A 13,080-nucleotide genomic window follows, 5' to 3' on the forward strand; every position below is an offset into this window, starting at 1 on the left:
GGTTACATGAAATAAATAAAAAAGAAGTCATGACATTCAGGTTCATTTCATATTTTAAAGGCCCCCACTCTAAGAAGAGCATACACACTTGGCCCTTAAACAAGATAAGGGTTAGGGGCACCAACTTCCTGCACAGTTGAAAATCTGTGTCTAACTTTTGCTTCCCCCAAAACTTAACTACTTACTACTATTGATGTAGAAAAAACATACACATACTTTGTATATGTATTATACATTGTATTCTTATAATAAAGCTAGAGAAAAAAATGTTATTTAGAAAATTATAAGGAAGAGAAAATACACATATAGTACTATATTTATAAAAAATAATCTGCATATAAGTAGACCCATGCAGTTCAAGGGTCAACTGTAGTGTGACCGTTAGAACTTTATAACAGAGCCAGTTAACCACCTCCCCCCAAATCTACTTCCTCAAAACTAATGGGCTATCACTTGCCCATTAAAATTCTTCAAATTAAGTCAAATAAGTTTCAAGTAAAAGTGGCAAGAGTAACTTCTAGGAGTGCATGAAAACGACAGTAAGAACATCTATAAAAGTAAAGCAATCTGAATGAGAGCCACCAGTCTTAGCCCAAGCTTACGTCAGATTCTTGAATCTGAAAAGCAGATGGGGTATGCAGGAGAAAGAAAGCTGTGGTCCAGAACAAGAACAAAAGGCCCCAGAAGCAGAAAGCAAATCTGCCAGGAAGAGCTCCAGACTACAGGAGGAAGGAGGGCAGGAGGGAGTCTGGAGGTAGGGGTTGACTGAAAGTCTACCAGATGCCTGTGCTGGGCAGTTTCCCACTCCTGCTCCCCAACCAAACAAAACAACAGTGTCAACATGACACCACACACCTAGGATGGCACTTCACACAAGGCATATGAAACGCCTGTGCAGAATGAAACTATAGTGGTGACAGCAGTGTTAAACACCTGGCATGAACGGAAGACTCCCCAGCCTGCTCACCTCAAAGTGAAGCCAGCCAGGAGCACTGCCTAGCTTGCACGAAGACCTAACAGAAATGAGACCTGGATACCCACTAGCCCATACTAGCAATCAAGAAGGCAGCCATAAATCAGATTCAGGAGAAGGAGCAGCTTGAGAGATAAAAATAAAGATGAACAAACTAAACAACCCCAGAGACAAGGAATAATTTATAGAACTTTGAAAAATCCCAATTAGTATTCTCAGAAAATGTTCAAGTAGCCATTACATCCACAAAAAGGAGTTATAAAAAATGGAAGACTAGGGCACCTGGGTGGGTCAGTGGGCAAAGCGTCTGACTCTGGATTTCCACTCAGGTCATGATCTCATGGCTTGTTGGTTCAAGCCCCATGTTGGACTCTTCACTGGCAGCACGAGGTCTGCTAGGGAATCTCTCTCTGCCCCTCTCCTGCTCTCTCTCTCTCACAAAATAAATTAAAAAACTTAAGGGGGGGGGGGGGGGAGAGACCAGAAAAACGAGCTCTCAAAATTATGACTGCCAAATGATTTAATTGAAGGGTTGGAAAAAAACTGGGAACTTATCTAGAACATTGTTTGCACTGAGACAAACAAACAAAAACAAACAAAGGAAAAAATAATGGAAATAGATCAACCCAGGCAATCCAAACAGTAAAAAAGAAAGAAACATAGAAAATTACCAAAGTAATAATTATCTAGAACTAAAGCACACAGATTTCTGGACGATGCCAATTAGAATTTGGTGGGGGGAGGGGGGGGTGGGGATGAGTACAAAAATCACCCACCACAGACTGAGAGAGGATTCTAGGAGTTTCCAGAAAGAAAAAAGTTCAGACACCAAAGGTCAAGGATCAAAATGACATCAGGCTTCTCATACTATGTAGCTATGCCTTCAAAATATTGTGAAAAGTTATTTTCATCTTTAAATCTTATCCTCAGCTAAAATATTTATTAATTCCAAAGTTAGAATAAGGATATTTTTAAGACATAAATTCCACCCTCCCCCAGAAAGAGGCACAGAAGCCATCCTTCACATGGGTGGCTCTGCAGCCTGTGGAGCACATGGCTCTGCAGCCTGTGGAGCACCATCACAGCAGACATAGAAGTCTGGCTCTCAGACAACAACCCAGATCTTCAGACTACTCAATGGAGGCAAGGAATAGCCCCAAAGCACTCACCTCCACCCATCGAAAGTCTAGAATGAGGCCAGTACACTGTACCTAGGACTCCACCTCACCAGGTCTCCTATCTTCCATTAACAGGGATCTACAAGACCACTTCCCAGATCTCCTGGCCCACATCAAAGAATCAAGAGGCTACTACTGATACTCTCCTCCCTTCTCCTCATATCCACTGTCTCATCACCAACATCAGTTCAGTGGAGCTAACTTCATTCAAAGATCCACAAGCACATTCTCCCCCACGAATCCTCCCCAACAAACCCTTCTACTGTACCTTCAAGGTACAGTGCTGGATCAGCCAAATCTTGTTATTCCTGAACTCCTCCTGTGAACACCCCTTTCACCTCACGCTTTAGGGAAAACCTGGATGTCCTATGAGGACACTGCCTGCCCTAAACACTGGCAAATGAGAACTGTCATCTCTCCCACAGCCTTGGAATCAGTGGGTGTAGAGATGGAATGTGTGTCTCCATCAACATGTCCTCTCGGTACAACTTCCAGACCACCTTTGCTGAAGTCTCTAGGCCTGGAGTCCTACAACCCCTCATGTCATCTGCCTTAGGACCTCAACTCTATAATGTTCTGACACAACCCAAGCCCCCAATTCATTCATACCACCACATCTCACACTCCCTCACCCTTCTGCTATCCTTTCCTCTTCCTTAACCTAAATCTCATAACCAATCATCACACATCCTCAACTTCCTTATCCTTCACTGCTTTCATCAAACTACAAGCCTAATTAAACCCAACTCTCCCCTCACACCTTGCCAGCATCCCTGCAGCTGAATGTGGTTGGGGAAAACACCACAATCACATTAAATTCATTACCATGACCCTGGTGGGACTCCTGATGCTGTCTGACAATCCCACTATTTCCCTCTCTGTTCACACTCCCACACTCCCGTGACTGTTTACATCTCTCTACTCCTCCTCCTCCACCCTATGTTGATGACCATGCCTCCTCTTGCACTAAGAGACCCCAAGCACCGAAAAGACAACATTCAAATTCCTACCACCACATGTACCCACACATACTGCCTTCCCACCTGTAATACAGAGGAACTATCCACAGTCCTACCTCTCTCGTCATTTCCTCCATGGCATGTTAGATCCCGTCCACTCTTATTTATGTAAAGGCATTGCTCTGGCAATTCTCTTTTCTTTTTATATAATCAGACTTTCCTTTTCCAGATCATTCCTATCTCCATGTAAACTTGCAATAACTTCTCCCACCATAAAAAAGAAAAGAGAAATAACTTCTCTTGACCTACTATACTCACCAGCTATCACAGCCCTGCATTTTGGCTGACTTTTGCAGCAAAACATACCATCTCCAATACTAACCTCTGACACTAGTGTGCCTCCTCCTGCTTCCACCGAAGCCACCTGACAGGGCTACCTATGACCTAACCTATGCTAATTCCAATGGTCATTTCCTAGTCCTCAGTTTTTTGGACACAATTGGACCCCTCTCGCTTCTTTCACATATGCTCTTTATGTGACTTCTGAGATGCTGCTTTCTTCCTACCTCAGGCCAGTAATTATTAGTCTTCATGTCTATTCCTCCTTTCTCCACCTTAACGTTGAAGTGCCCCAACATGAGGCCCTGGTGCTCCTCTCTTCATCTACCTCACCCCCTTGATAATCCAACCTCTTAAGTGGTCTTCCTGCTTCCAGACTTGCGTCCAAACAGTGTATTCACCCCACAGTAGCCAGAGTGAACCTTTTAAAACAAAACCCTCTAAAGGTTTCCATCTCTCAAAACCCTTGCTCACCCCACAGCTGCTTCCTTCCTGCTGACTGAACCTAGGTATGCTCCTAGCTTAGGGCCTTTACACTGACGCAGCCTCCACCTGAAATCCTCTTCCTCCTGATGTCTACATGACCAATTACCCCCTTCAAGTCTCTACTCATATCTTACACCTCCTCAATGAGACCGCCACTGATCATGTTCTACTTTTTTCTAGCACTTTTTCCCTTCAAATATACTATAAAACTGTATATTTTAATGTCTTTTTGTTTAATGTCAGTTTTGTTCACTGGTATTTCCTAAGTACTTAGAGAAGTACCTGACACACAGTAGGCACTTGGTCAAAAATACACATGGAATAAATGAGTATACAAAGAGTTAACATCTTTAATATATAGAAAGCACTTATATCCAAATGTTACCAAGAGGCAATTCACAACAAAAATATAAGTAATGAATAAACATTAAAGTATGTTCAATTCCATAAATACTCCATTATGAATTCAAACACAGAAAACTTTAAGAATGCCTGTAATACCACCATCAAGAGATAACTACCATTTACATTTTGGTTTATAGCCTTCCAGATTTTCTTCTATGCATTTATGCATGTGTACAAATTTTTTTACTTCTAAAATCAAGGATTAAAAATAATACCACCAAATGTTGGAGAGGGCTCAGAGAAGTAGGCATTCTCATGTACATCTTTTAGTGGGAGTATAAAGTGGTACAAATCTTCTAAAGAGCAATGTGGTGATTTGTAACGGTCTTTAAATTAAATATTAACTCAGCAATTTCAATCCTAGGAATTTATCTGAATAAAATAACCTACTACATGTGCAAATGTATAAATAAAATTCAGTAAGTTTGTAATAGCAAAATCTCAATAATCTAAATGCCTCACATGGTACAGCCATTAACAGGACACATATATACATTAATTATAATTGAAACAAGAGCATATTAATTTTTAAAAGTTAAAAATAGTATGTACAGTTTAATCCTGTATGTGTGAAGCAATTTAATATACATATGTATAGGTGCACAGAAAACAGTCTAGTTAGTAAGATTATAGACTTATTGTCTTCCTTATAATTCTCTGTATTTTCTACTTTTTTTAATGAGCATATATTACTTTTGGAATGAGAAAAGTTCTTTGGAAAGACTAAAAATGTTTGTGATTAAAATTATACAAAGAAAACTCTTAAAGATTCTTAGACTTACTCAGAGACAGAGTCACACTTTCATTTTACACAGGATGAGACCTGCTTTTAGGACGGAAAAAACAAAATGAAGGTATGAACTTACTCATCATCCTGGAAGCTAAGGTGTAACTTCTCTCTTGATTCAGCTTCACTCTGGCTACTGGGAGATGACTCCGATGGAACTGAAAACCTCCTTTCTGCTAAATAAGATGCCTGGATATCAGAATACCTATACGCACACAAAAGGTTTTGTTAATAATTAAATTATGCACATTTAAAATTCACCATGACATAGGGCTATATGACTATAACCAACTGAGGGGGGATGAAAACAAATAGGGCCTCTGGTGTTCAAAATCATCATCTCATATAAAAAGCTCTGAATATCTGTGCATCAACAATGAGGTCTGTCTGTACTAAACAAAAGAGTCACCGAAATCTTAAAGCTTAAAGTTTTTAGAGAGTTAACTCAACCCCTTCATTCCAAAGGTAAAGATAATGCTTCTTTCCAAACGTTTAAGGGAAGTAGTTAAGATATTTAAGTATGGGCAAACTTTACACATCATACAAGATGGATGAACTGTACACAGCACATATGGAGATACAACTCAAATTACCAGCTACCAGTAAGGCTGAACTAATATAAACCCAAAACATTATGAACAGAAAAATGGATTAGTAGACCAAAAGGTCCCTGGTTGTCAGTTCCAAATCCACCCATCCACTAGTGATGAACACAATGGTCTAGGGAAACATACAATAAATTTTTTGTAACAATTATATATATATGAATATATATAATAGATATAAACACGTGATATATTTATGTATATATAGTATACATAAAGCAAAAGCTCAAGCATGACTGAGACATTTTTACAGAAGTATCAATGTATTACAGGCGTTTAAGACCTTAACAAAAAATCGTCTTTTCAAACAATTCTTACCTGTTATCAGTCATGGATCTATTTCTAGCAAGTGTTGAAACAGCGACAGGTAAGCCAAGATTTGAAGAAAGAGTGACATTTTCCAAAATCTCACTATTACCAAGTAATGAATTGGTTAAAAAGCTTGGAAAGGACTCTTCAGCTATACCTCGAAAATCTTCCATCTCACTGCAATAATAAAAGATTTTTATAAATCAAATACTACTATAAAACTTTTTGAAATGACTAAAAGTCTCATAAATCTTAGAAAACTGATAAATCTTAAGGGAAAAAAATCAGTTTTTTGGAACACCACGAAGAGATATGATCAGCAAGCATTTGGAGGTAAAGTAATTCTCAGAGTACTTTGCTACTTCCTAGCTGAGACTATAAATGTCAAACTATCTTTTTATAATTAACATAGTAACAAAATATAACACAGCTTAATTTACTCATATTTGCTATAACAAGGAGTATCAATTGCCACACTTATTTAGTAAAGAAGCAAAGAAGACACACCCTGCAGGAATATACAGATGATTTCAGGAGTACTTACATGTCCACTGGTTAAGTATTGATTCTAAAATGGAACAGAAAGAAATTGAACCAGCAAAATCTAGCCCCTGATTTCAGAGATTATTATCAAGGATGAGGAAATGTTAGTTTAAAAAGGGAGTCCATTCAAATAAAAATATGTTAAATAAAGTATACCTCGCACATGGACAAGGCAAAAATGGTGAAAGTGGTCTACAAAGAACTAACTCGAAAACACTAGCACAGAATCTGTACTACTGAGAGCCTTCAACCAACATTGGCCACTGGTTCTACTTGACCCTGATCACAGTACTCAGGAGATTTAATCTCAAAAATGGTTCAGAGTATTTATCATGTAAGGGGTGTAGGAATTCAGTAAAAAATTAAATCAGGAAAGCCTCAATAAACGAGAGTACTAGCCCTATACCTTGAAGATTAGCAGAACTTTTATAGGCAAAGTATGAGATGAGGGGGCTTTTAAAGATGACAAACAATAGCAATGGGTAAAGAGAATTAAGATTTATTGCATACCTACTACCTTAATTCATTTATCCCATTTTATGAATGAAGAAAACACAATGAGTCTAAATTAGCTAAATTTACCCAAGGTTGCACAATTAGTAAAATTCAAACCCAGGTCTGACTCCAAATTCCACTTTAAGTGTATGTTGGCAATAGCCAAGTGCTCCAATGTGTTTTGGGAATGGGTGTACAAAAGAACATGGTGAATGAAACCATGGAGTCAGACTCTGAAAGCCTTAAATGGTGTATTAGGAAGTATGGTATGTATTCTGCAGCCCAGGGAAGGACTGATCCTGGCAGCCTATATCAGAGGAAGGCAGAGGGCTTAATGCCTGGAAGGATATTCAAAGAGCTACCACAACTGGTGAGATAGAAGATAACGATGGACTGTGTTGGGGCCAATGACAAACACATTAAAGTACAGCTTTTAGGTGATATGGGCTAATTTAACTACTCTATAAAGTAGAAAACATTCATAACTCATTAGAGAGGTATAAAATTTATCTGTGAAATATCCATGCTCCTGTTGGAAGCTCACCTCTCCACCACCTGCACTTGATCCCACCCCTATCACCAATGCAGTGACAACCACTCCAGCAACTGGCCTGCCTCCTAAACATCATCAAATATTCTGTTGATTCCCACCAGCATGCTGTTAGATCCCCATGTTTTAAAAAAGCTCCTCCTAAACATCATCAAATATTCTGTCAGTTCCCACCAGCATGTTGTTAGTTCCCCATCTTTTAAAAAAGCTTTCCCCTACCTCATACCTGATCGTCCCCCTGCAGCTGCCACCACTTGCATCTGCACTCCCTTTACCACATACTCCTCCAAAAGGAATCATTACTGGCATCCGATTTCACCCTTGCCATTTCCTAAACCCGCTGCAAACTGGCTCACCCCATCAAAACGCTTGTCAACATTACCACCGAGCTCCAATAATCCCATGGTCAATTTTCAGTCCCGTCTTCTTTGACCTACCAATATGGGATTGTACTCCTTCCTCATAGAAATACTTTCTTCACTGGCTTCCAAGACACAGCTGTCTGGGCTCTCCAACCTAACCAGCTGCTGCTTTTCCTTCTCCTTGGCTGATTCCTCCTTATCTCCCGGACTTCCACACGGTGAAGTCTCCAGGGCTTGCTCCTAGATATCTTCCACCTACCCAACCTCTCTGGGTGATTGCCCTCAGTTTCAAAGTTTTAAATACAATATGAAATTTATATCTCCAGCCGGGCCTCTCCCCTGAACCGCAGATAGGCAACTACCTACTGTCTAGTAGTTTTCACTTACATATCTTAAAGGCACCTAAATCTGAATCTTGATTCTATCTCATTGCAGCCCCCTCAAGAAGGCCTGCTCTGAGGCTTCCCCAGACAGAAAATTACAACTCCATTCTCCTGTTGCTCAAATCAGAAATCTTAGGGATTACTAACCACTGCCCCCAACACACACACACACACACACACACACACACACACACACACACACCACCCTAAATGCAATCCCTAAGCAAAAATCCCTAACCAGAACCTATCATTTCTCATACTTCCACTGCTACCACCTTGGTCAGGCCACCACCACCTCCTGCCCAGATAATACAAAAGCCTTCCAACTATCTCCACACCTCCACTCTTCCTCCCCTAGTCTATTCCCCACACACTAAAATTATCCATATAAAATAAGTCAAATTCTGTTACTCCTTAACTCAAACCCTCCACTGGTTTCCCATCTCATTCAGACTAAAAATCAATATTTATAATGGCTAACAAGGGGCTGAATAATCTTATCTCATCTCCTACCACTCTTCTCCCTTGCTCACTCCATCCTCACCACCCTAACCTTCCTGCTGTCCCAACAACTCACCAGGGCTCCAGCCTCAGGGCCTGTGCCCTGGCTCTAACCTCCACCCAGCACAATGAAACCCTAGATGGCCTCACATTTTGCTCCTTTACTTCTTTCAAGTCTTTGGGTAAAAGTCCACTTACCCTACCTGGTCTTCCTCACCAATCTTCCTCATCAATGCCAATTGTCTTGCCCTCTTTTCTTTTTTCTGTGGTGCTGACCACCATCCAGCATGCTATATAATTTACCTGTTTAACTGTTTTTTCTCCATATTAGAATGTAAGCTCCATGAGGGCAAGGACTTGGCCTACTTTACCACTGAATTTTATCTAAAGCAGTGCCTTGCCTAGAGTAGATCCTGAATAAAGTTGTTGAATGAACGAATGTCTTCATACTATGTCAATTCATAGCAAATTTATCACCAACTATTATATAAGCACCATTCTCACAGATCATGCCCCAGTATTTTCCTTTCTTCAGTATTTCTATTTTCTTTTCTTGATTTCTATACACATGTGCAAAACCATCCCATGTTAGTACTTCCTGCCACCACCTTCTCACCTCCTCTTCACAGCCAAGTGTCTTATCCAAATTACAACTTCTGTATGTCACTTGACATCTTTCTCTGTTTCTTACATGGTAGGAATACCCAGGATTCCAATCTCAGAGCTTAGGTTATGCAATGTACATCTTACACCCTTAGGTAGGGAACTCAAACTCAAATGCTTTTAGGCACAAATACTACCAGACAATAGGACTCCAAGTGGGGGTCAACTAGAAGTTACAGACCCCACTTGAACACATTTCAATTCGGTAAGAAACACCGCTGCCAAATAAAATACATCCACTTGTGGAGCCCATTCCTGAGGGCAAAACAGGTCTATATCTTTCTACATGTTTCTGTGTCTGCTATCAACACTCTCCTCTACTGAAAAGGCTCCCAACCAGTCTCCACACTTCTATTCTTGCCACCCTACAGCTAAGTCTCCACACGGCAACCAAAGGGACCATTAAATACAAACCAGGTACCACACCCCTATCGAAATTTTCAGGGAGTCACCCCACCCTCCAGTCCTGAGGCTCATTCACCACATACTGGTGTCTCTGTTGCTGTAACACCCAAGCTCATCCCTGCCTTGGGGCCTAGAATACTCTGCTAGATCTTTGCACAAGCTAGCTCCTTCCTAACATTCACCTTAATTTAAATGTCCCATTGTAAGAGAAGTGATCCCTCATCATTAATCAAGTGTAGCCCCACAGTCTCTCACAATTGTTTTAACTTCTTCCAGCACTCATCACTATTTTTGTATTTTTCTTCCCCCACTAAAAATATTTTTCCCTGAGACATGAACCTTGCCTATCTGTCCATCACTCTTACCTAACACCTATAATAATGCCTAGCACATATTTATGAAGTGAATGAATGACTGATAACATCTTTGATTTTAGGATATCAGTTTCTTAGGGACACGTCAATCTCATTCACCCATATATACTCAGTAACTTATACAGAGTTAGGAATATGAACTGGAACAAAAAATGAGTTGAAAGAAATAATCTATACCCCCTAGCTACCTAGCTGACATACAGTGTCTACTCTATTACCAGATAATGCACCAACTACTTTATATACATTTCTCTAATCCCTGCATCAAATCTGCAACATAGTCATTATTCCTACTACTGAAAAAACTGAAGCCAAGAAAGGGAATTATGAGAATTTTCCAGGCCACAAAGCACAAGTAGGATCAGAGGATTCACAGCCAGGCAAGTCTGCCCCAGAGTAATCTTTTCCTCTGCACTAATGCCATCTTCCTCATTTTGAAATCACCTTCAGCCCATACCTCTCTATCCTGAGCTCTAAACTCCTATTTCCAAATAGCTCTTTGACATCTACTTTACTCCTAACTGGCTCTTAAGTGCTGCAAAGTTAACAAATATAAAACCAAACTCATTACCTTTCCTCCACCCACTCTTCCTATTATCTTTAATTTTACCTATGTTATCCCTATTCTTGTTCTCTCAATTAGTTATAAAACTCCAATGCTTCTAACTCCAAATAGATTTCTAACTCCAAATAGATCTCTGGAGCTAAGATCCACTTCTATATTCCCAACATCTGCCACCTATCACCTTTTAATCTAAACTATTGCACATGTCTTCCAAGTAGCCTCCCCACATCCAACCTTGTAATCACTAAGCTATTCATTCATTTACACATATGTAAACCACATTAAAATACATACCAAATTCTTTGAGGATTTATCCTTATTTAGAGTCAAATCCAACAAAATTCAGATATTAAGCAAAGATCATTCATGCAACAATCATTATCAAATGCAAACAATGAAACACACTCTACTTATCACTGGGAATGCAAAAATGAACTGCTCCCCTCAGGGAGCTGACAGTTCCTATCAATTATGATCAACTATGATCCTTATTAATTATGACAGTGTTAAGTGCTGGGATACAGCTTTGCTATGGGACCAGTGGTAATACAAGCCAGGGGAAGATTCCTTGAGATGTAATCTAATATCTAGTCTCTCGTTTCCAGAAAGGATTACACCTGTTCTAAACATCCATGGACATACTACACGCCTAAATTTTCCCAGAAGGAAAAATTCCCTAAATTCCCTCTATATTGCATTACCCACCCCTCTTCCATCACCTAAAAGTGAACACAACATAACATTACCTTTCTTTTTACTATATCTTAACTATGTAGCTATCTTTGGGATTTCTCTTGCTATTTCCTTAAAGCAGGAATTTCACATTTGAGTTTCACATTTCAGTTTACTAATATTTAATTGCTTTAATTACATTTCTGGGTACATAAAAATTCATTTACGTAAATCATTAATTGGAAGTCTACACGTATAATTTAAACATTCAAAACCATATGCTGTCAAGCTTCCCTAACATTCATCATTTTTTCTTGGTGTTCTAAGAAACAATCTGTAATCAGGTATGCATTTAATATATTACTTTTCAAAGCTTACCGTAAACTTTGATCACAAAACTGAAATTCGGTGAAAAATTTTGATTTTTGGAACAGTAAAAACTCCAGTCGAATGACCTCAAAATGGCAACAGCAAACGGAGATACTTTCATAAAAACAGCTGTCCTCCAAACGACTGCCTTGAAAAGGACCTCATGTTTTACTAAACAGACTCTGAAATTAAGAGACATCAAAAGTATAGGGATATTAAACATTGTCTCCTTTCATGTTTTTTTTTTTCTTCATACAGAAATCAGATCAAGGAATGTAGGAAAGGTACTGGGAGTAAATGTGAACGCGGCCTAGCAGAAACCAAAACAAAATGTGAAAAATCGGGTGACACTGGCGGACACCTCTACATTTACTTAACAATGTTACTTCGTGGGTCAGTCTTGGATGAAAAGGAGAAACAGAGTCGCCGGTCACTACACACACGAAGCAAACACTCCAGTCAAGGCACTTTCCAACAAGAAACTCCAGAGCAAAGCGCATTGGTCCCTGGAAGTCACCATGTGGAAGGTGGGGAACACAAAGATGTGATCCCCAAAATCAAAACCCGTTTCTTTCAAGGCAAATCTCTCAGAGGCGCCCAATTAAACTCACTGAGCAGAATTCAGCGTGGCGGCGGGGTTGAATGCAAAGGGGCCGACGGAACAGGACCGCCGGGCTCCAGCCAGCGCCCCGTAGTCCCGGGCCCGGAGCCTGAGCCCCGCACCCTACCCTGGCCCAACCGACACTGCCCTATCAGCTCGGCAACCAAAATGCCTGCCGAAGGTGGATTCACTTGCCCCCTGCCAAACCACAGTCAAGACACAGTGGACCCCTCCTCACCAAGCCCGCGACTCCAGGGTCGGGAGCCGAGAGTTGGCCGGAAAGGTCCAGAGGGAGGGGACGTCCCGGTGGCACTGCAAATGCGCCTGCGCATATCCCCCGCACCCGAGGCCGCCCGGACTGGCCGTACAGCGCGCCCTCAGGTTTACGTCCGTTCGCGGCACGAGCCACGGGGCGGGGACTCAGAGCCGGCCTAGGATTGGACGGCGAGAAGGGACGGGGCGAGCAAGAGGCCGGTGATTGGGCGAGTACAACTAGTCCCTGAATTTGAAGCGAGGATGCTGCGCGCCACAGGTCCGGAGGAGTGGAGTGTTGCGA

The 13,080-nt window shown here is 40.8% G+C and overlaps 1 protein-coding gene across 2 annotated transcripts in view; it reads right to left on the reverse strand.

Moving 5' to 3' along the window:
* Nucleotides 1–12,880, reverse strand: part of CEP192 (centrosomal protein 192) — a 127,769-nt gene extending 114,889 nt beyond the window's left edge. Inside the window, exons 1-4 of one of the 2 annotated variants that reach the window (XM_043559424.1) lie at nucleotides 12,763–12,880; nucleotides 11,933–12,105; nucleotides 6,051–6,218; nucleotides 5,207–5,332 (exon numbers count right to left, since the gene is read on the reverse strand). In XM_043559424.1, coding sequence (XP_043415359.1) covers nucleotides 5,207–5,332; nucleotides 6,051–6,214 — 290 coding nt within the window. In that variant the 5' untranslated portion in view covers nucleotides 6,215–6,218; nucleotides 11,933–12,105; nucleotides 12,763–12,880. The remainder of the gene's footprint in view (nucleotides 1–5,206; nucleotides 5,333–6,050; nucleotides 6,219–11,932; nucleotides 12,106–12,762) is intronic. The other variant, XM_043559423.1, reaches the window with a different exon arrangement.
* Between the last annotated feature and the right edge of the window lie 200 nt (nucleotides 12,881–13,080).

Source organism: Prionailurus bengalensis, chromosome D3, assembly GCF_016509475.1.
Source record: "Prionailurus bengalensis isolate Pbe53 chromosome D3, Fcat_Pben_1.1_paternal_pri, whole genome shotgun sequence".
In the NCBI taxonomy this organism is placed as follows: Eukaryota; Metazoa; Chordata; class Mammalia; order Carnivora; family Felidae; genus Prionailurus; species Prionailurus bengalensis.